At 38.0% G+C, this 21632-nt stretch overlaps 2 protein-coding genes across 4 annotated transcripts; one reads left to right on the forward strand and one right to left on the reverse strand.

The window, feature by feature from the left end:
* Window positions 1-1026: 1026 nt before the first annotated feature.
* LOC126805546 (histone-lysine N-methyltransferase ASHH2) lies at window positions 1027-14100 on the forward strand. The gene is made up of 19 exons (XM_050532341.1): window positions 1027-1231; window positions 1365-1463; window positions 1563-4702; window positions 4846-5041; window positions 5782-5948; window positions 6128-6204; window positions 6907-7038; window positions 7115-7231; window positions 7354-7446; window positions 8748-8825; window positions 9560-9616; window positions 10356-11028; window positions 11120-11175; window positions 11360-11439; window positions 11517-11599; window positions 11709-11788; window positions 11985-12067; window positions 12527-12572; window positions 12672-14100. The coding sequence occupies exons 3-19, from the start codon at window positions 1603-1605 to the stop codon at window positions 13881-13883; spliced, it is 6330 nt and encodes a 2109-aa protein (XP_050388298.1). The 5' UTR covers window positions 1027-1231; window positions 1365-1463; window positions 1563-1602; the 3' UTR covers window positions 13884-14100.
* A 4044-nt stretch (window positions 14101-18144) lies between these two features.
* On the reverse strand, window positions 18145-20225 carry LOC126783352 (glutathione S-transferase TCHQD). Of its 3 annotated transcripts, none has more exons than XM_050508808.1 (3): window positions 20071-20225; window positions 19145-19414; window positions 18145-18960 (listed from the first exon to the last, which is right to left on the reverse strand). In XM_050508808.1, exons 2-3 carry the CDS (start codon window positions 19351-19353, stop codon window positions 18357-18359), a joined length of 813 nt encoding a protein of 270 aa, XP_050364765.1. In that variant the 5' UTR covers window positions 19354-19414; window positions 20071-20225; the 3' UTR covers window positions 18145-18356. The 3 variants fall into 3 exon arrangements, with proteins under 3 accessions (XP_050364765.1, XP_050364767.1, XP_050364766.1); XM_050508810.1 differs by having other exon boundaries at window positions 19145-19435; XM_050508809.1 differs by lacking the exon at window positions 20071-20225 and having other exon boundaries at window positions 19145-20043.
* Window positions 20226-21632: the final 1407 nt, after the last annotated feature.

A 21632-nucleotide genomic window follows, 5' to 3' on the forward strand; every position in this document is an offset into this window, starting at 1 on the left:
ATGAAAATAAACATTGATATGACATTAATGTTAGAGTTTACATTGTTTTATTGTTATACGAATGCAATTGGCCACTTGTTAAATGTTGATAGGACAATATTCACAATCATTAACGCATGTATATATATACTAACATTTATAAGTTACGGATCAATTATTTTGCAATAAATTGCGTTGAGAAACAGCGGTACTGTCATATAATTGACTTATACGCACATATAAAATATAATACATTTTAAAAATTTTGAGGAGATTCTCATTGCATATGATTTAAAGAAACTATATAACACTCTTATGGGAGGATTATTTAGTCCATAGTCGCTACAACACCTGCATTCATAATTCACATCAAGGATTTTTGCTGAGAAAGTACTTACAATTGCAATTACGTAAATTCACTTAGTTTCGAGAGAGTTTTTCTTGTAATGTTTTTCAGCCGAGAAAAAAAAAACTTCACAACTCACAAGCATCAAATCATACTGTTAAATTCTTTAAAAAAAAATCATACACTGTTAAAAGAGTGGCTGAGGAAAAGAAAAGGAGAAAAGGGCAGGAAAAGAAAAGAAAAATACAAGGAAGACCATTGTTAAGTTTGGACACGTGTCACAATCAGGAGAGAGGTCAGGTGAAAGGGGAGGTAAGGAGAGGATCCGGATCTAAGTTCGTACCTTTACTCCTCCAGGACTCGCACCACGACGACACCTGCCCCTCGATTGACATTTTTCCCATTTCGGTGAAAAAATGTCCCCATCCATCCGAGGTCAAATCCGTCAAACCCTGCCGTCCATTACCGTTTTGGTAGGTGACAGTAAAAAGTAAAATCCCAACAAAATTACAGCCGTTTACTCCAAGTAAACATATAAAAAAAAAAAATCTCCTCTAACCGATAACGTTACCCCATCCCAAATAGTTAACCAAGATCCCAAATACCCAAAGTGCCCTCCCTAGGACAATTGTCTTACCTGCGTAAGATCCCTAGCCCCGCAAAACCGAGAGGGGCACAATCGTATAGGTCGAAAATCCGAATCAGGTCGTCCCTCTTCCCGGTCGGAGCCTCCCTGCAGTTTTATCTTTTTGGCCTTCACCAACCGACGCTCTCTTTTTTCTTTCTCTCTAAATTTCAGAGCCAGATTATAATTACCGGAAAATTAATCAAACCAGTTTGTTGATGGAATATAAATTTTGACCTCATCTTCTTCTTCGTCTTCTCAGTCTCGTCCTCTCTTCTCAGGTTTGCTCTATTCGCTTCGCCGTTCGATCTTTTTCTTGTATCTGGATATGTGCTTCTGTATCTGGATTTTGTTGCCGTTTGATTTCGTACGTGCATTGGTTAATTTGATTGGGGGTTTTTGCTGAATTCGTAGAGGAAGGAGTCTGCGGTTTCTAGGGTTTTGGCGCCGCTTGATTTGGTTCAGGTACCGTTTCGTCGTGAATAGGGAGCCGAGCTAGGGTTTCGTTTTCAGGTGATTCGCGTTGTGCATTGCTTTGTCTTGGGGTTTAATTTGGAGTGTGTATGTATATATGGTTGATTGATGTTGTTGATGATCTTGAATGTTGATCAGGTACTGTGTTGAGCTATGGGTGATATGCTTTTGGTGTGAGATGGCTTCTAACGAAGGATCGATTTTCGTGGAGGAGCCTCTGTGCGAGTTGGAGCAGCAGATGGGCTCGGAGAGCTTGGTGGAGAGTGTTTCCGAGCAGCGAAACTGCTCAGAGGTTCAGCTTTTGGCTGATCCTAATGTGGATTCTACTGGTGCGGCGGATCGGTCTCCGGAGTTATGTAGGAGTGACAATGCTGGTTGTGTGAGCTGTAGTGAGGGTATGGAGTTGGGTACTGTGGATAGAGAGGGTGTGGAGGGCAGGCGTGAGAGTACGAGTGTTCCGGAGCCGGAAGATTTTTTGAACAGTGAGTTTGGGGGCGGTAGGTGCGGCTTGGATGAGAATCAGGATGATAAGGATGGTTGTTGTGATATTGATAGTGGAGGGATGCAGTTGAAGGAAGGCAACTGGTGTCGTGCGGTAGGCTTTGCTGGTTCATTTGTTGATTGTGAAGTGCCCTCGGAAGTCAAACCTTCTGCCGGGTCGCCAGGAAATGATATTGAACAGGATGAGCACATGGATGAAAAAGGTGTTCAGTTTTCAACTGCCAATCGTGAAGTGCCCTTGAGAGTCATACCTGCTGCAGGGTCACCAGGAAATGGTATTCAATTGGATGAGCGCAGGGATGATAAAAGTGTTAATTGTCTCTCTTCCGAAGGGGTGGTGGATGTTCTGGAAAAGCAAGGTGAATTGCCCTTGAAATTTGTAGAAGTAGATGTTTCTAGGGAATACAACATATTTTCTCGTAACTCACTGGAAGCTACTGACGAGAAAAGTGTTGTTTTGGCTGGAGTAGAATGTGGTGCTTTGTGCAATAGGATATCACCTGCACGGGATAGTCAAATACCTTCAGATGTATCAAACTGTAATTGGAACGGCGAACATATTGCTGATAATGGTGTCAATGGTGTAAGTGACCTCTCTACGGAAAAGTCTATAGAGGTTTTTGAGGCACACAACCAAATATTGCCTTCACTGAGTTTTCAAAGGTCTGAAAAAGATTTTCATATGCCTAATTCAGAGAGTAAATTTGGCCAGCAGGGTGATGCAAGGAGTAATAATACAATTGATGGTTCCTTGGCTGATTGGGCTACAGTATTCATGGAAGAGAAAAGCAAATATTTGACGGATAAGGAGGTCGAAAATCACACCCAGATATCGCCTGTTAAAGCTAGTGTCTCCTGCATGAAGGAAAGTTCCTCCAATGTACCTCCCGACTGCATTGTTGAGAATTCTGTTCCTCTGCAGTCGTGTGACACCTTCTGTATTGGTAATAGTAGTGTTGATGGACTTCATGATGTTACAGTTGCAGAGGTTGTTGACATGAAAAACAATATTGTTGGTGCGTGCAATCAAGCATTGTCACCAGATTTACTGAGTGTTTGCACCCAAGAGAATGATCCGAATAGTGATAAGGGTAAAGAATGTGTGGAACAGTATGTAGATTGTATGACTGACGTTGATGGTACTACTGATATGAGGGTTGATACTGACACTCAGATATCACTGAAAGAGGAAAAGGCCTCCAATCTCACTGATGATTCTGCTGGATTAGTTTCCAACAGTACTATTGAGAAAGATGTTCCTCTACAGCTGCATCAACCTCTTGATATTGTCAGTAATGACTCTTCTAAGACAGTCAATGTTCCAGATGTCAATGATTCTTCTGATCATGTTGAATCTAATAATTCATTGGACCATTATGGGCTGATGAATCATGGAGGAAATAGAAGTTTTAAAGTTGATTATTTGTCTAGGACCGACTTTTCTGGAATTATCGCATTGCCTGCTCAAAGGAGTGGCCGCAGCCGCAAGACTCCAACAAAAAAGGATCAGAGGAAAAGAAGGAGTGCATCTAAAGTTTTCCAACCCCTTGGAAGTGTTGAAAATGTTTTCAAGGGTGCTGGAAGGAAGAGAACTTGCCTTTCCAAACCACCTCGTTCTTCTACCTGGGGATTATTGGGAAGTGTTACTCAATGCTTTGAGGAGAGTAATGGGCTTCAGGTCCATCTGGTTTATCAAGGTCAGAATGAAGGATCACCGAGAGGAAGGGGTGGTCGGAGAAGTGGAAAAGAGAAGCAAAGTGGGGCTAGTGGAAATTTAGTTGGGTCGAAGGGACCTTTAACCAATCATGTTCGTTTGAAGGTTAAGTTTGGGAATCAAGTCGATAATGTACTTTATACTAAAGCACCTGAGATTGTTGATACCTCAGCATTTGCAAATTCCATTCAAATAGAGAATGTTGTTGAAGATAATTGGAGACAAGAAGATACTGTTAGGAAGTGTCAGCATTCAAACAAGAAAGTAGAGAAGGAAGAAACTTTCCAGGATGGAGAACTGGCTAATAAGGAGTTGGACAGTGTTTCTGTCACAGAATATTCCGCTGAAGATGGGATACAGAAATGTGGTGGGGTTGCTTCCCATGCAATTGCTGTATCATCAGGAGGATCAGTTGGAAGTAGTTATAGGGACCCTGGAACTTCACCTGACTCTGAAGTTATCAATTTAATTCCAGAAGTACATGGGGAGGCAAGGCCACAAGAATATTCTCATGGTACTGTATTCACTTCAGAAAAAGTTTTATCTGCCTCTGGAGACACTATTAGCAGTAAGGGAATTTATGGAAATTGTATACAGGAAGATGGTTCACTATCTCCAAGCCCAGGTAGCACAATGAAAGCAAAACTATCAAATCTTGATGGATGCGGACAGAATGGTAGTCAAGATTTTTGCTCGGGCGAGGCTTTCTCTTCATCCCCAGTGGCAAAGGCTTCAAGTAACTCATCAAATGACAAGGAATTTTCTTTGGAACCCCTGTGCTTGTCAGGAGAAAGTGACCATGGAGTTTCCAGTGAGGCTCTGAAAGTGGAAACAGGTTGCAATCTAGATGTGGTCATAGGTTTACGTTGTTCCAAGAATATGCGTCCTTCCTCTAACACAAAAGGGGAGAAGCCTCCCAAGTGCAAATCTAGAAGTTCTGACTCAGCGAGCAAGAGAAGTAATACTCATAAACCAAGGGAAAATGAGCACAAGTCTGCCAATAAGAGAAAAGTCAAGGAGGACAAACATCTTGCACAAAAGTTGGAAAGCCTCCCTGAATCAGGTACTCATTGTTTAGTGTGAATGCGTGTATGTGCTATTGTGTCTTAACTCATCCTTTAGTTCCTAATCATCTTTTTCTTATTTTAAGTTTTGCTGTTTGTAACATACTATTTTGAGCTGATCTTACATGAATCTCTGTTGTAGAGATTTTGTTAGCAGATGCCAACTCTATCCCTGTTGCTGAGTGCATAGGTGTTCCTAACTCGGACATGGTACCTGTTGATTTAGACAAGCACTATGTACACCCGAGGAATGCGTGGGTGCTCTGTGATGCTTGTAATAAATGGAGGCATATACCAGCTGAACTTGCAGATTTTATAGATGAAACAAAGTGCACATGGTAAGCCATTCATTGCTCACGTGATTTACGTTGACAACAAATTAATAGGTCAGGGTATGTAGGATTGATAATTAAAGCATGTGCTATATTGTTTTATTGATCAAAATAGTTTGTGGGAGAAAAACTAGTTATCTGGGCCCTGTATGATTGATAGTGAACTGTTGTGTATGATTACACTTAACCCAGTGCTGTATTTAATGTGGAAGGATCAGGGTATCACCTCTGTTTATTCATAAAGGGGTAGTTGTAATTGGTATTAAATCTGTTTAAGGTTGAGGTTCAAGAGTATCTATGTCAACCCTAAGTTCCCTGAGCAATCCACTTATATCACCACTAAATTCTCCACAAGTCTTAGAAGCGATAGAAAATATTGAAACACATCTTGTTACTTTTATATCATGATTTTGGATTTATATGTCTAGATGCTTTGATATTCAACTGGTTCAGATATAAATAACACCAAAAAGATAACAATAAAAGCTTAGGTTGAGACATTGGCCGGTTGTTTCCTTATATTTGTACTTCAAGTGGAGCAAGTTTTGAGAAATAGCAGCCAACAAACCAAGGGGGCCAACTGTTTTTAGTGTTGTCTATGTCGAGAAATGTATGCAAGTGTACGAGGTTATAATAAGAATGTCAGTTTTATTGAGGTACATACATCAGAAATATTATGGCTGTTGAGATTATTTTTGGAGCTTTTAAACTAATACTATCTTGCTGTGTTTGATTCAATCTTGAAGGACATGTAGAGAGAATCAGGACAGAGACTTTGCTGATTGCTCAATCCCACAAGAGAAGTCAAATGCGGAGATAAATGCAGAGTTGGAAATATCTGATGCTTCAGGTGAAGAAGATGCTTCTGACACTCAATTACATTATAAAACATTGGAATGCCGTCGTCCATTGGGTAATGTGTTATCTCTTTGTCATAGATGAAGGATTTGTTCAACTCTCTCTCTCTCTCTCTCTCTCTCTCTCATGCGTGCACAGACACACACGAGCACTTAAACACACATACATTTTGTACTTTTACTTACTGTCGATTTTATCAGTTCTAACACTTGTTTTGGACTCAATGAATTGCAGTTTCTCAACAGAATGTTGCATCTATTAAAACCAATCAGTTCCTTCACCGTAATCGAAAAAATCAGAGTATTGATGAGGTTGATTCTTGGACCTGATATTCTTGAACTTATTTTTGCCTTTTAAATTGTCTGAAAGCTTGCTTTAAGTAGATTTGAAGGGAAACAGTGGAACCATATGGTTTCTCTTAAGCAGTATTGAGAGTGGTGAATATGTTCCCCTGGGCCATAGATAGACTTGGACACAGATCACATACATTGCTCGGTTCATGTTCAAATTATTGAGTGGAATGGTAAAGGCAAGCACAAAGATGTGCGGAAACATAATTTAGTGTGTAGAAACAGTAAACTTCTAAGGCATAGTGAAGTGAATGTGTGGTTTAAGTGCATTGCCAAAGGGAAAACCCCAGTGGATCTAGCCAAGTGCCGTGTCACTTATAGAACTGTAGTTATGTTGTAGTATGGTTGGTAGAACCAGTAAACTTCTAAGACATAGTGAAGTGGATATGTAGTTTAAGTGCATTACAAAAGGGGAGAAAACCCTGATTCCAGTGGATCTAGCCAAGTGGCGTGTCACTTATAGAACTGCTAGTTATGGCCTGTAAATTGTTGAATATCTCGGGATAACCTTACATCTTGAGAGCTTAACTCATATGTTGTAGAACTAGATGACTTTTTGCCAGATGTAGTCATAAGTTTGCCTTTATCAGTGATGATTGGTGCATTTTCTGAATCTGTTACATATATATATATATTCTTAATCTTTATCTTAATGTAAATCAGATAATGGTTTGCCATTGCAAACCACCTAAAGAAGGCCAGTTGGGCTGTGGAGAAGATTGCCTGAATCGAATGCTTAACATCGAGTGTGTTCGAGGAACCTGTCCCTGTGGAGATCTTTGTTCAAATCAACAGGTATTATTTCTGTTCTTTAAATATCATATTTTTGTTTAAAGGGAATTCCTTCACCTGATATTTTTTATTTTGACAGTTTCAAAAACGTCGGTATTCCAAACTAGAGAAGTTTCGGTCTGAGAAAAAGGGATTTGGGCTCAGATCTCTTGAATTCATATGTAAAGGCCAGTTTCTAATTGAATATGTTGGTGAGGTAATGAGCAATCTCTTTTAGTTTAGTTCAGTTTTTGGGTATATGCATACATGTCAAGCTGTTACCTTCTTTTATTTAATGTATTCAAATGCATCCTAAGAAAATTGTTCGTGTGCATCCAGGTGCTTGATGCCCATGCTTATGAGGCTCGACAAAAAGAGTATGCAGTGAAGGGTCACAGACATTTCTATTTCATGACACTGAATACCAGTGAGGTTTGTATTCTCCTGACATAAACTCACATTGACGTTCTTGTTGGGTTTCCAGCCCATGTGTTTTTTCTAAGATGGTTTCTTAGAGTATGGTGTTCCGGTAAGGATAGGGAATCCTTATTGATGATGGTTTACTTGTAGAAGGAGGAGGCTTTATAGCCTACCACTATTAGGAATAGGATTCCTATTTGGTGAGGGAACATGTTTGTCCTTATGGCTATATAAGGAGGGGTTATGCTCTAGGTTTGGGCATCACAGAGACAAAGAGCATAGTGTGTTCCATTCTCAGTTAGAGGGTGAGAGAGGGCAGAGAGGAGAAAGATAGGAAGAGAAGAGAGTCTTTGTTTTCTTAGTCTTTCTTGTGTACCCATTATTAATATAGTGGAAGTGTGTTTCTGTCCGGTAGATGTAGGCAAAGCTATTTGCTGAACCACCTTAAATCTGTGTTCCTGTGTTCTTTTCTTTGTGGTTGTTTCTCTTGGTTTGCTGTGCTTGTTCTGTTTCTCTGACTAACTTGTTGACCGATTCACTACAGTTCTGTCTGCTTTTAACATATTTTAGGCAGACCTGTGAGTGGCTTTGACAGTCCTGGACTTTCATCTTTTAAAATTCTTAGTTTGTAACTTCGTATATCTTTTGTACTTTGTCGTTCTATGTATGTAAGGGCTGTGTTTGTGTGCTTACTCTGTCAACGCGGTGCAGTACATTTCATTCATTAGCAGCCAACACATAGAATGAAGTAGCCGTGTGATCTCGATATAGAAAAAAGCACTTAGAATGAAGTCTAGAAGCCTAAAGTTTTAACAAATGCAACGATGGCCATTCAATGAGAAGGAAACAGTTTTTGCTCTTTTTATGTCTAGAGTTTTGTAAATCCTCAGCTGTAGTGTTTTACCTAGAAGAAGAGACCAAGGTGAAATAATAATAATAATAATAATAATAATAATAATAATAATAATAATAATAATAATAATAATAATAATAATGATATACACACACATGTCAAAGAGTAATAATATGAGCATGCTAATACCTGCTAGAAACATCTAGCAAAACCTTCTATAGGAAATATATATTCTTCTTTAGGGAATCCCAGATTTAAAGTAATTATTTCAAGGGTGCATTGTAGGAAGTTGTATGCAACATTATATCTCGCATAGATAGCTTACAGATCTTATTATTATTATTATGTTGGTGTGTGTGTTTGTGTGTGTGTGTATATTTTGGGTTCAAATTTGTGTGTGTGTATATTTTGGGTTCAAATAGATGAATGTAATATATTGACAGATTTACTTTCATTCCAGGTAATTGATGCATGTGCTAAAGGAAATCTGGGACGCTTCATCAACCATAGTTGTGACCCAAATTGTCGCACGGAGAAGGTGAATGTACTTATGATCACATTTTTATTAGTATAATTGAGGGTGAACCTTTTGGTCAGAAATATAGGTCTTGTTCCCCATTTCACTTCCCTGCCTTACAAGGGAGAATGTCTCTTTGTGTTATGAAGGCCTTGAGATTCCCAATTTTGATATCAATTGTCACCACTAAGGCCCATCTATTTTTGTAGAATAGACCTGGGTTGACTAGTTCTTATTGCTGCCAAGTAGTTTCCTTCTCTCTTCACCTCTGATATTATTTCTGCTTTAGGTCACACATGTTATTTTTTCTATCTTACACAGTAATTTTTATGATCCTGTTTATGAAAAAGTATTTCTTTATGACTGTTTACGTCTTGATTATTTCGAACTGGAATGATATTTTACTGTAATTGGTTGGGTCACCTTGGGTCATATTTTTGGCCCATTAGTTGTATTTGCTACTCTTATTTACTGGCCTGATAATGTGGAATTACTTTTATGCAACTATAATCATATTGTACATGTGAAAAATAGACTGATCTCTATGCTGTGAGGACTAAATCATTTGGCTATGAGATCAGAGAGTCATTTGGTTATTGTAGTACATGCATTTATATATATATATATATATATATTTTGTATGCCGTGTATTTCTTTTCCCATTTCCGGCATACATATTTCTTTTGTATGCCGTGTATTTTTATTTCCTGAAATTTAAATTTTTTGTATGCTCATATTTCTTTTATCCTGAACAGTGGATGGTGAATGGAGAGGTCTGTATAGGACTATTTGCATTAAGAGATATAAAGAAGGTATTTTTTCCTTTTGTACATTATGTGCTTTAGATTTTTGGTTGGAGGCATCACTGGTGTTATGTTCCGACTGGTTTAACTGCATCATGACCATCATGAATGTAAATCATATGTACTAATTATGAAGAATCAGTTTTGAGTCATCTCTGAACACAACTTGGGGCTTTACTTTGTGGTTTATGATTTATAAAATGGAAAACATGTTAAGTGGGATTACTGGCTTTGTGATGATGGTGTTTCATAGGGCTGCATATATTTGCATTTGAGATGCTTACTTTGTCCTTCTCTTGCTGATGAGACACTTGCTTCATTTTCCTGAATTAGTTCATCTTATTTTCTTTTGGAGGAAAGTAAACTATATGGTGATTGGCCTGTAAAATAATTTTATGTCACTCTTTTAATTTTGGAGGCTAGTACTTTTCTTGGACATGCAAGTTAGAGTTTGTTATAGTTCCAGTTTGGGTTAACAAAAATATTTTAAAAGTGTAAACAAATGGATGTATACTCGAAGAAATAAGAAACCATTCTCTGCTTTAAGGATGTTACTCTTCTAGGGCCTTACATTTTTTTTAATTTACACCACAAATTAAGGATGTTACTCTTGTAGGGCCTTACATCATGTTTGCTGAATTTCCTATGAAGTCATTGTTTTTAGATGGGTCTGTGTATTCTTCTGATCAATTTCATTTTTATTCTTGTGTCATGTTCACCATTCTGTGGATTTAAAATTATTTTTCAGGGAGAAGAGGTGACGTTTGATTACAACTTTGTAAGGGTGATTGGAGCTGCTGCAAAGAAATGTTATTGTGGTTCACCTCTGTGTCAGGGTTACATAGGTGGTGATCCTCTTAATACTGAAATCATTGTTCAAGATGATTCAGATGAAGAATATGTGGAGCCTGTGATGATTTCGGAAGATGGTGTTGTGGAATATAGTCGGGACAGTGTGGTGGCCAGAACAGAGGAGATTACCACACACACACAGGAGCCCAAGAACCAATATTCATTGGAATTGCAGCACTCGTTGCCATCTTTTGTCCAACCAGTTGAAGTGGTCCAACAAATAGAAGATGTAAATAATAGAGCCATGCCTGCTGTTTTCCCAGAAGTTTTCAGGGAAAAGGAGACTGCCGAAAAATCCTCAAACTCCTTAGAAAGACCAAAGAGTACTTCTCCAGTAAAAGTGGTCAGCAAAAGATCTGATGATAGTGATGCTAACAAAAAGGTCAACACTCTCGAGGATGAGCAGCCTTCCACTAAAGTGCATCAGAATGTGAAAACTTCATCTTCATCCAGTTTTGTGAAGAAAGGGAAAGTTAGGAGTACTCCTTTAATTTCGAACAAAATTCAGGTGGTACCCAATAAATCTCATGTGCTACCTTTCAAACCCAAAAGATCAATCGATGGATCAGGTTGGGATTCTTTTCTTTTCGTACTTGATACTTTGGAGCGACTAATGCTTTAGGTAAGTATTGGATGGTTGATGCTCTTTAATGTTTGCAGTTGAAGAAAAGCTTAACGAGCTGTTGGATATTGATGGAGGGATAAGTAAACGCAAAGTAAGTAGTTACTACATATCCAACTTGAAGTAAATAAAAGAAATCCGTGGAAGGCTGGACTAACTCTTCTACTTTTTATGTTTTTTTTTTCTCTTTTAATCTCTTTACTTGAACCCTTTACCTAACTGCTTGTCTTGGATGTGTATACTGTTATGAATTGATTGCTTATGCCTGCTTCTTACAGGATTCAACAAAGGGCTACTTGAAACTTCTGTTCCTTACTGCACAATCAGGTGATAGTGGCAGTGGGGAAGCAATCAAAAGGTCATTACATAATTTTTACTCCATTTTTCTGATAGTGTTTCGTTATATTTCTGTATTAAGAGGGTTTTTTTTTTCAGCAACCGAGATCTTTCAATTATTATTGACGCACTTTTGAAGACAAAATCGCGTACGGTTTTGGTTGACATTATTAACAAAAATGGTACTTACATCTCCCTTTGGATACCTTACTGTCCCTTTCATCAGAAACAAAGTACTTTATCTATCGGACCCCGTTGACATAAATTTATGAATTCCTTTCTTTATCTTAGGTTTGAGAATGCTACACAATATCATGAAGATGTGCAGGAGAGACTTTAACAAGATACCAATCCTCCGAAAGCTTTTAAAGGTGTTCAACTCACTAGATTTAGTTTTATGCTGGTTGATTGCTCAAAATAATTTAAACTATGGCTCTCTCTCTCTCTCTCTCGGTGCATAAGGAATAGGCAATCCTTTAGGGATTTCCTATGTAAAGTTTGTGACTTTTTCTGGGATATCTAATGAGAACAGTTCTTTCTTAATCACTTTTTTTTTTGGCTTTGCAGGTCCTAGAATATTTGGCTGAAAAGCCGCAGATTCTTACACAGGAACATATTACTGGTGGTCCTCCCTGCCCAGGAATGGAGAGGTTATTATATGTTTCCTCAATGATTAACCTTAATAATATGGATAGTGGAATGCTTGTGCAAGTGCTGGCTCTTATTCTAACATGTCAATTGTTCTTGTTTGTTCTGACAATTAGGTTGATTACTAAAAACCATTTAAAATTTTATATTTTTGTAATTCCCCAACCTGAACTTGTTCATACTAACACCTGGACGCGAGTAACTTTGAATTGTTCAGGATGTTTTTATTTTCCCTTAACAGTTACAAACAAATTTGTTTTTTTGGTTGGGAAAAACAATTTGAAATTTTTTTTTACCAACTAAGATTTTGATTGTACATATTCTTTTTCATAAACTCAATTTTGAATGTCAATAAACAGGCCATAAGTTTTGAGGAATTGTAATTGGGTCTGTGTGTCAAATATTATGCTTGGGCCATGTTTTCTGAATTATGTCCTCTGAACAAATCTGTTTCTTTACAGCTTTACAGAGTCCATACTATCACTGACAGAGCATGGTGACAAAAGGGTATGTTTTGTATATCTTTATATTACTTAATTCTTCTCTAATTATTCTGTCATGTATTATGATACATTAGTGAATATATATTGGTCAAATTGTATGCAGGTCCATGACATAGCACGCAACTTCCGAAATAGGTGGATTCCAAAGGCGTTCAGAAGACATTGTTTTGTAGACAGAGATGATGGAAAGATGGAATTCAACAGGATTTCAAGCTACAGCAGGTATTCCACATCACATGATAATTGGCGTGATCAAACTGAAAGATCTACTGAAGTTGCAGATAATGCCAAACAATCAGTGGTTAAATCATCACCTTCTGCAAGTAAAGTTATCCAGGACGGTTCCTCTACACCTTGTACAGGTGGTTGTGCAACCACTGAGACAAAAGTTCGCAAGCGTAAAAGCCGATGGGATCAGCCAGCAGCGACAGTCCCTGACCCAAGTTCACATTCAAACAAGGAACAGAAGATCGAGTCTAAACAGCTAGAATCTAGTCCATTACCTCGGATAGGGGATGTGACATCGTATCCTGAAAACAAGAGCAAAGAGGGCAGAAATTTCTGCAGCACTGTGCATGATTTTTCTCAGCAAGTTGGTGCGGATATGGTTTATGATGGAAAGCAAAACACCCTTGATGATGCTCCTCCTGGATTTTCATCTTGCCTCAATACTGCCATGGTTTCATGTTTGTCAACATCTTCTGTTATAGGGCATCCGCAGGCGAAGTTTGTGTCTCGGGTACCTGTCTCGTATGGCATTCCACTGTCTATAATGGAGCAATATGGGACCCCCCATGCTGAAATTGCTGATACTTGGGTTGTTGCTCCTGGCATGCCTTTCCATCCTTTTCCACCATTACCCCCATGTCCCCGTGATAAGAAAGACTCTTCTCACAACGTCAATCATGCCTCAGTTAACCCAACTCCAGAAGAACAACAAGAAAGCTGTGCCACTACCAATTGCCACTCTGAAGAAAGCACTCCAAGCACAACTGGTGGCACTCAAGCAGACATTGGTACACTGTGTGCAGACAATCAATTGGGTACTAAGCGAGAGAGGGAGTCCTCATATGAGGCCCCTTTGGGACGGAGGTACTTCAAGCAGCAAAAGTGGAATCATCCAAAATCTAGGCCCCCGTGGGTTAGGGATAGGATTGGTTGGGGATGTAATGGGAACAACTTCAGAGGTGGGACAAACAACACAGGCATAGGAAGTGTAGGAAATGAGCTCAGAGCTCCATATTGTTCAGAAGACATGAACTATAGGGTGGAGAAAGCTGGCAATAATGTCAATCAGCATTCACATCACCTCTAATCCATATTCATTCATAGGATGAGTTATTCATTTTCGTTATACTTCACTGTACTCCCGATTCTTTTGTTACCGGGTTTATTTAAATGAACTTTTATTCAATACTCAAAAAGTCTTCAATTGAAGTTCTTAGAAGTAAATAATACCAGGACCTCAGAAAAAAGATGCTCCAACCAGGTGGTGTGCTCCATAATTGATGATCCATTGATGAATACCTCAGCGAGGTTAGTAGTTTTTATACGTCACTGTGATACTGTTATATGGCTTCCATGAATTCTGTTGATTAGGTGAGATTTGTATGGACATTTATGAATAGAAGATGGCCTTATCCTCATTATCTCTATATGGTTCATTTTCTTTTGATGTTGCTTTTGTGTAATTGTGTTCCAGTTTTCAATGTCTCCTGATAATCTCCAAGAGATCTTATAGTTTTTTTTCCTGAAGTATTTCTGCAACATTTATATGATTAATTGCCTATTAGAATGACTTTCAAGATCTGCTGCATAAATGTGTCCGTCTCTTAACAATCCTCAATGATTGAGTCTTGACTCTTGAATCATGCGTATACAGGCTTCCCAGCACAGAAACTAATGACTAACGTGCAACAGTTGGTAGACCATTTCATCCGTTTTCTGAAGGTAATTTAGGATCCACGCTCACATAAGCACTCTGATTCTTTTTGTTCTCCCAACTCCGAGCACAATGACTATAAATGTATGTGAAATTTGGAGTTATTATTAAATGTGGATACAAACCAGCGAAAACCTACGTGTTCTTGCGATAGAAACTGGTCTGAAGATAATTCAGGAGCAGGGGCGTCTGTTAGAATCTGAATGCCAATTTTCTTTTGTTTTGAGGGGAATGAATATTCTTCATTTGGCGACAACGCCATGTACTATCAGAATGACCAAATACAAGAGATGACAGACCATCTCTCATACAAGCTAAAACCTAAGTATGAAACTGTGCAAAAACGCACTATTAAACAAATCTAAAGTCTGAAAAAGCCTGAAAAAATAACAAACAGAAAAACCCTAAAGCAAACTACAACATGGGCTATGAACGGAAAAGAAGGGGGTTAAAGTTTTGCTGGATATATGATGATCATGGCATTGTTACTATGTGCTGGAAGATGCATGACAAACTTATCATCAGCTCCATGATGCTATTAAAAATTTGAGCAGAAAATCCCTTGGACTTAATCTGGTGCATTAACTTCTCTGCCACCAAAGGTCAATGTTTTCAGCGCCTGTAGAGACTAGAGACACTTGCAGTTCTTTCTATAAATCTGGAAGAACCAGTAGCACATTTTTTTTCTTCGTTTCATTTTATAGCTTTCTCTAAGTCCAACAGAACACTGCCCAATTTATAAACATGCAAATCGAAAATGGCTACCAGAAGCCACACTAAATCGTACATGTTCAATATACAGTCTAATACAGGGTAACATGTTAGTGGTGAGTGACATACTGAATATTTCGTATCGAGCTGCATACTGGAAAACCGGAAATTTCACACTTGATTCATTCTGAAGACTGAAGCATTCATATTTTTGTCGGTTACAGGCTAAAATGGAGATGGAACGATGTGTAATCAACGTCTATCTCTTCCAAATCAAGTCTCACCATTTGGCTAATCTAATTGATTATGGGCGGGTGGTATAACTGCAGGTTATCAACCAAGGTGAAAAAACTAAAGGAGTAAGTACTTGGTTTAATTTTCACAAAACAATGTTTTGAGAACAAACCTTCAGCGGAAGAATAGTTCCAATTATACTCTCCAAATCCAACCGAATGCAGAGTTCTTCTGGATAACTAACTGTAATCTAAATAGACATAACGAGATATCACAACCATGATTTTAATTCCTGTTTTATGTATCAATTACAATTACGTACGTTGAGACCAACGATTAATTCGCTGACCTAGGGCTTCCAGAGAAAGATAACAGAGGACGACAAGGATGAATTCTGAAGCTGTTGTCGAGAAATCTCAAGCTATACCATTGAAACTGTTATTGCCCGCTCCTAGTTACTCCTCAAGCCTCCAACCGAGGACGACTTCTCAAGAAGAGCAAGAACGGCGATGTTTCAATGGCGACTACTCCTCTTGCTGGTCCGACCTGCCCACTGATATCTTATGTCAAGGGGCCAATCGTCTCTCATATTGGGATCTTGTTCGTTCTGCTGCTGTATGCAGGACCTGGAGACTTGTCATACATGGAGTTCATCTTCCACAACGCTCGACCTTGCAGTCCTTGCTCCTGCAAGACTTGATGAATTATGCATGTACTACTACTGGTGATCGTAAGCACATAGAATTCTTGGACCTGCAGGGTGATACTTACAAGTACACAGTCAAGCACGCAGTCTTGGACCGAACCAATAATCCACCACTACCCTGTGCGCCAGAGTATGCTCCAGTACCCGCGCCTCAAAATATGGTTGGTTGCTTTTGAATAAAATGTTGGGTAATGCGGAAGAATAAACTGTATAATGAAAATCGAAATAACTCACAACCAAGAGTGGAAAATAAAAGTTATAGAGAATACTGAAATTTAATGTGGTTCGGCAAAATAACTACGTCCACGGGTAACAACAATAAAGAATCTTCACTATACAAAAAAAGGTTACACCGAGAGAAACAATACTTCAAGACTCACACTTGAAGGAATACACTCTCACACACTTTATTTTGCTACACACACAAAACTCTCTACTTAGAGTTTTCTCTATATCTCTCACTAACAAGTAGATTAGCTTTTTTTTTTAGATCAAAATTTCGATCAGAAGACAAGTAATAGATCAAAGATAACGAGAAACGACATAATTAATCACTCTATTAATCTAACAAACACGCATACAAGTCAATCCGGGCAAGTCTTTGGGATGATCAAGTCATCAAACTAAGATTACTTTCTTCAAACACCTTCGCTGCTCAAAGTAAAATTTACTATCTTTCCCTTCCGTGCAAGGGCGGATTTAGGGTTATTTAGGAGTGACTCAAGCATCCTCATCGGTAAGACAAGGAAAAAAAGACTAGGTTTTAAATTTTTTGATTTTGGGATTTTTCTTAACGAAAGCATCACCAAATAACCAACTCTATTCATTTGTTTCCCTTCTATACTTTACTATTCTCCTCCTCAATAGCGTGTCTTCAACCAAATATATATTCTTCTAAAATGGTAGCTATGTTATTAGCTATTACGCCGTTAATCTATTCAATTGAGCATTAATTGTGTTAGATTTTGACTATATACATCGTTTTGTTTGATATGAATTAGTGGAAACAAATTTGTTGTCCACCCCTACTGTGCCTACCTCATGCCCACCTCACAAATAAATTACAAATGTCTTTTATAATAACCATAATTATAAATTTATTGAGAAAATGGTACTTAGCATTTTTTTTTGTGAGGTTGGCATGGGGTGGGCACTATAGGGATGTCAATTAGACTAAACTGATAAATTTGAGTCTAAACTGAAGCGTTTGAAAAAAAAATCTTCATGGTTTCAAAGAAATGTCCAGTCTACATTTCTATAAAAAAAAGGTTTAGTCTACAAGTCAAGATCTGAATTATTTTCTTTGTTATATTTCCGAAACTTTATTAATAAATCACGATCTTTAATTAAGTTTTTGTTGGTCAGTCCTTAACCTTTCGAACCGCTAATAAAATGTTTTTGTAAATGATTATGAATTACGATGTACGTACTATATGAATATTTGATTGATTAATTTATGTTATTTGCACATATACGTTAGAAGAGTAAGCCTCATTACTTTCACTATATTTTTATAGTTAAGTTCAAGCATCCCCAATGATCCAATCCTGACACTGCTTCGGTGGCACAAGCAATGTACGTCTTGAATTGTAGAGATAGAGAGACATTAGTGGGTTCTGGATTTCAGTATTCTTCTCTGCAATGTACGTCTTGAATTGTAAGACATAGCCAATACTGATATTGAATGGTCAGACCATCTGTTTAAATATGTTTTTACTATGCCTCTTTTTTCTTCTTTTTTTCCACCGAAAGGAGGTCTTTAATGAAAATTCTAGCTGAACCATCCCTGCATATGCAAGACCTCAGATTCTAAAAGTCCTTAACTTTGTTGCTGTGATAATGCATATCAAAATCACAGGACTTCCTTGTGTGCCACATTTTGCATATAAAAGTAAAGAAAACATCTGCACTTTCACAACAAATCCCACTTTGAGCTACAATAGATTTAAAGTTTTCTCCACCAGTGAATTTGTAACACAATAATCATATGAAACTATCTTTATACTGTGGTTCGGTGATCCTTCCACTGCGACCAAAACACCAGCAGTGCTTAAAGACATACGAGTTCAAAATTTCAATTTTGCCTAACCTCCTCTATCTCAATACTAATACATGTCAAGAAGAAATGCACACATCTTTACACACTTCTCTCATCTCATGTATCTGATGGGCGAAAAAATATCAAACAAAATTCATCAAAATCTCCTTAAAATGCTTCTGCTGTGAATAGCGAACCAGGTTTTCCACAAAGTTCTATACTTCCTCCATCCATTGAAATGACTCGCAATCACTTTCTTATAACTAGGCCTCTGCTGCACTGTAATCCAGTATTTAGCAGTGTTCGGCCGGGTACCTATATACTCATCCTCCAAATTTAACAGCACCAACCGTGCTAGCACCGGAATTAGCATCACGTCTGCCATTGTAAACTCTTCCCCTACTAAATATGTTGTTTCATTTAGCTGTTTTTCAACTTGATCAAGAAGTCTAATCAGATGTTCTTTGTCATGTATCAAAACACTTGAGTTTTTCAACTTGTCTTCAGTGTCATATACTTCTTGCAATTTACTGTGATAAGCACCTGCCAAATCAGGAGATTCCTCCATTCGAGCCATCACCACCCGCCTCAAGAATTTGGAGACAGAACGAAAGTACTTGTCTGGGATGTGTGCAAGTGTGAAAAATTTGGGGTTCCATTGTTGTAGCCTGTGCATCCATTCAGTGACTTCTCTGCCACTGAAGGGAGTGTTCTCAGCGGAGTCCGCGCCTGTAGAGACACTTGCAATTCTTTCTACATACCTGGAAGAACCAATAGCACATTAAAACAATTTCTTTGATTTTCTTATCACCATTAATCAAAGACCAACAGAACACTGCTCAATTTATGATCAATGCTCATCGAAAATGGCTTCCAAAATCCAAACTCAATCTCATATGTACAATATAAATAGTAACAGGAAGTGTTAATGGTAAAGTGACATACTGAATAATCTCAATCGTATTGAAAATCTTGTGCCCGCCATTTTGGAAAACCGGGAGTGTTGCACTTGGATTCATTCTGAAGAATGAGACATTCATATTCTTGCCGGTTACAGGATTCAGATGGAATGATGTGTAATCAATGCTTTTTTCTTCCAAAGCAAGTCTCACCCTTTGACTATCTATTGAATATGGGTGGTGGTATAACTGCATGGTATCAAGCAATGTGAAGAAACTGCACTCTTCTGCTTATATCTTTACTGGATGTCTAACTCTGCAAATAATAAGAGTCAAACTAACATGGTACCAAGAGTTATTATGTATCCAACATCAGATTAGTAGCTAAACCAAAGTCCCCTTCTTTCCCCCACATATATAGTTCAGATTATACATAGCATTATGAATTTATAACGGAGTATTCCAACAACATAACGTCTATGACACGATGACTATTCCAAGTTAGTTTCCAACACAAAAGTTGAGGTAGATGATGCGTTAAAAGGCAAAACTTTTCAACCTATGATTTACTAAAGAGATGATATGTATCAGCAGCTTTCTAATTACACACTCGTATAATGATTACATATATCCTTTTGTCATAATAACAGAGCGAGCCTCAATTTCACATTGCAAAATAGAATTCTCTAATCAAAACCCACACTAATAGGGGAAGAAAAGAATATGTAAGAACTTTGCTCATGATGATTGTGTAAGATTTTACAAGAAAACTCAGATTCCAGATCGACTACAATCAGACCATGTATATATGACAATCCAATACTTAACAGTTCACCCAAACTTCCCAAAATTCATAGTGGAAACTTTAAAAGCTTCTTACCAAATACAACAAATTCATCACATACTTCATGCAAGAACACAACAAAATCAGAAGGAACTTGCCAGTAGAAGAGATGAAGTTACAGAACTTACACAGATATGGTTGAGAGGAACACAGCATAAACTATAAAGGATAAACTTTCTGAGTTTCTGGGTTTAGGGATTTGAGAAGTCTCTAGCTACAAGAAAATCATTGACCTGAACTGGAAAAAGGTTGAAGAGAGTATATTTATATCAATAATTGCTAAAAAAAAGGGGAACAATCTCAACTGGGACTGTGTGTCATCTATGCTTCCCCAAAATTTCCAATTTGGAAAGTGCATCACTAATAGCTTGATACCCACCTACTCGCTTAGCTAGCTTTCCGGCTGCACTCGCTCCTCTTATTGGACACGTGTCATACTTTTCTTTTTCAGGTATCCTTGTCATAGCTTTCAACAGTACGCTTTATCAGTTCAACTTCCGGTAGATTACTGTATATATCAATGTATTATATATCTCATGTCCGACGATCGATATTATTTTGTGAGTAATATCAGAAAAATAATATCCGTTATTAACCGTTTGATATATGATGTATAGTAAATTAACCCGATTATGATATCTTATAGTAAATCTAGTAATAATTGGACACAAACTCACAAAGTGACAAAACTGAAAGAAGTAACAAGTTATTTCTTGCCCTTTTTATCTTGAGTTTATCTTTTCTTCCCCTTTGTTTATTTTTCGTTTATTTGCCATAGACATGGAATCTGTTGTGCATGAAACACGACTGTTATGTTTGAATTAGTTCACTAAGGCTTTCTCCTAACACCGTCGCTGCTCAAAGTAAAAGGCTTCTTATCGCCCCAGCTAAGATGATATATCATGTCGGAAAATTTACTATCTTTCCCTACTGTGGCGTAAGCAATTGATTTTTTTTTTGGAAATGGTGGCGTAAGCAATTGATGATGAGCTACCTAAAAGGCTAAAAGCAAAACATGCTGCCCCAAACTTCGAACCCTAGTCCATTCTTTTCGTGACCGATCAAATTGGTATATAAACAAGTAGCGACTAGCAACATCATGAGCTAGGACGTCAGACACTGCCAATAACAGCTTCCTATCGACTCTACCACGTAAATCCTTCTGTTCTGAATTCTGATTATGGTCTTCTATATATGTTCATGACCCATACTTCAAGCGCTATATCGAAGGTACTGATGAACACTAATTACGAACCAGGTACGTAGCAAGGTTGTGTGACAATACAATAGAAAATTCCATCCATATAAGTAACTCCCTCCCAAGAAATTCCATCCATGTAGTTTTATAAGTACTCCATCTTCTATCTGCAACCTTACAAGTGTATATATTGCTGTTCTCGTATCTATATCCATAACGTTCGCAGAGGAGAAAGACAGTCGGGACAACATAGTGTTTGTATTGAATTAATATCTATACACAGAATGACCTATATATAATGAAGAGTTCAATTAAGCACGAATCACTCATTGATTTACGGAGTAAATCACGTCCGTGATTTACTCCGTCACTCACGCTAACATTCTCCCTCAAGTTGTTGCATACACATCAATCATGCTCAACTTGCTAAGTGAGTCATAAAAGGCATTCTTAGACACTCATTTTGTAAGCATATCGGCAAGTTGCTCTTCT

Source organism: Argentina anserina, chromosome 2, assembly GCF_933775445.1.
Source record: "Argentina anserina chromosome 2, drPotAnse1.1, whole genome shotgun sequence".
Lineage (NCBI taxonomy): Eukaryota > Viridiplantae > Streptophyta > Magnoliopsida > Rosales > Rosaceae > Argentina > Argentina anserina.

What these genes read in the sequence shown, in the direction of transcription:
- LOC126805546 (XM_050532341.1), top strand. Translation starts at nt 1,603, where the DNA reads ATGGCTTCTAACGAAGGATCGATTTTCGTGGAGGAGCCTCTGTGCGAG. An exon ending in TGACACTGAATACCAGTGAG is followed by an intron (nt 7,447 to 8,747) that starts GTTTGTATTCTC and finishes CTTTCATTCCAG; the next exon opens with GTAATTGATGCATGTGCTAA. An exon ending in AGTGGGGAAGCAATCAAAAG is followed by an intron (nt 11,440 to 11,516) that starts GTCATTACATAA and finishes TTTTTTTTTCAG; the next exon opens with CAACCGAGATCTTTCAATTA.
- LOC126783352 (XM_050508808.1), bottom strand. Translation starts at nt 19,353, where the DNA reads ATGCAGTTATACCACCACCCATATTCAATAGATAGTCAAAGGGTGAGA. An exon ending in AATACGATTGAGATTATTCA is followed by an intron (nt 18,961 to 19,144) that starts GTATGTCACTTT and finishes TGGTTCTTCCAG; the next exon opens with GTATGTAGAAAGAATTGCAA.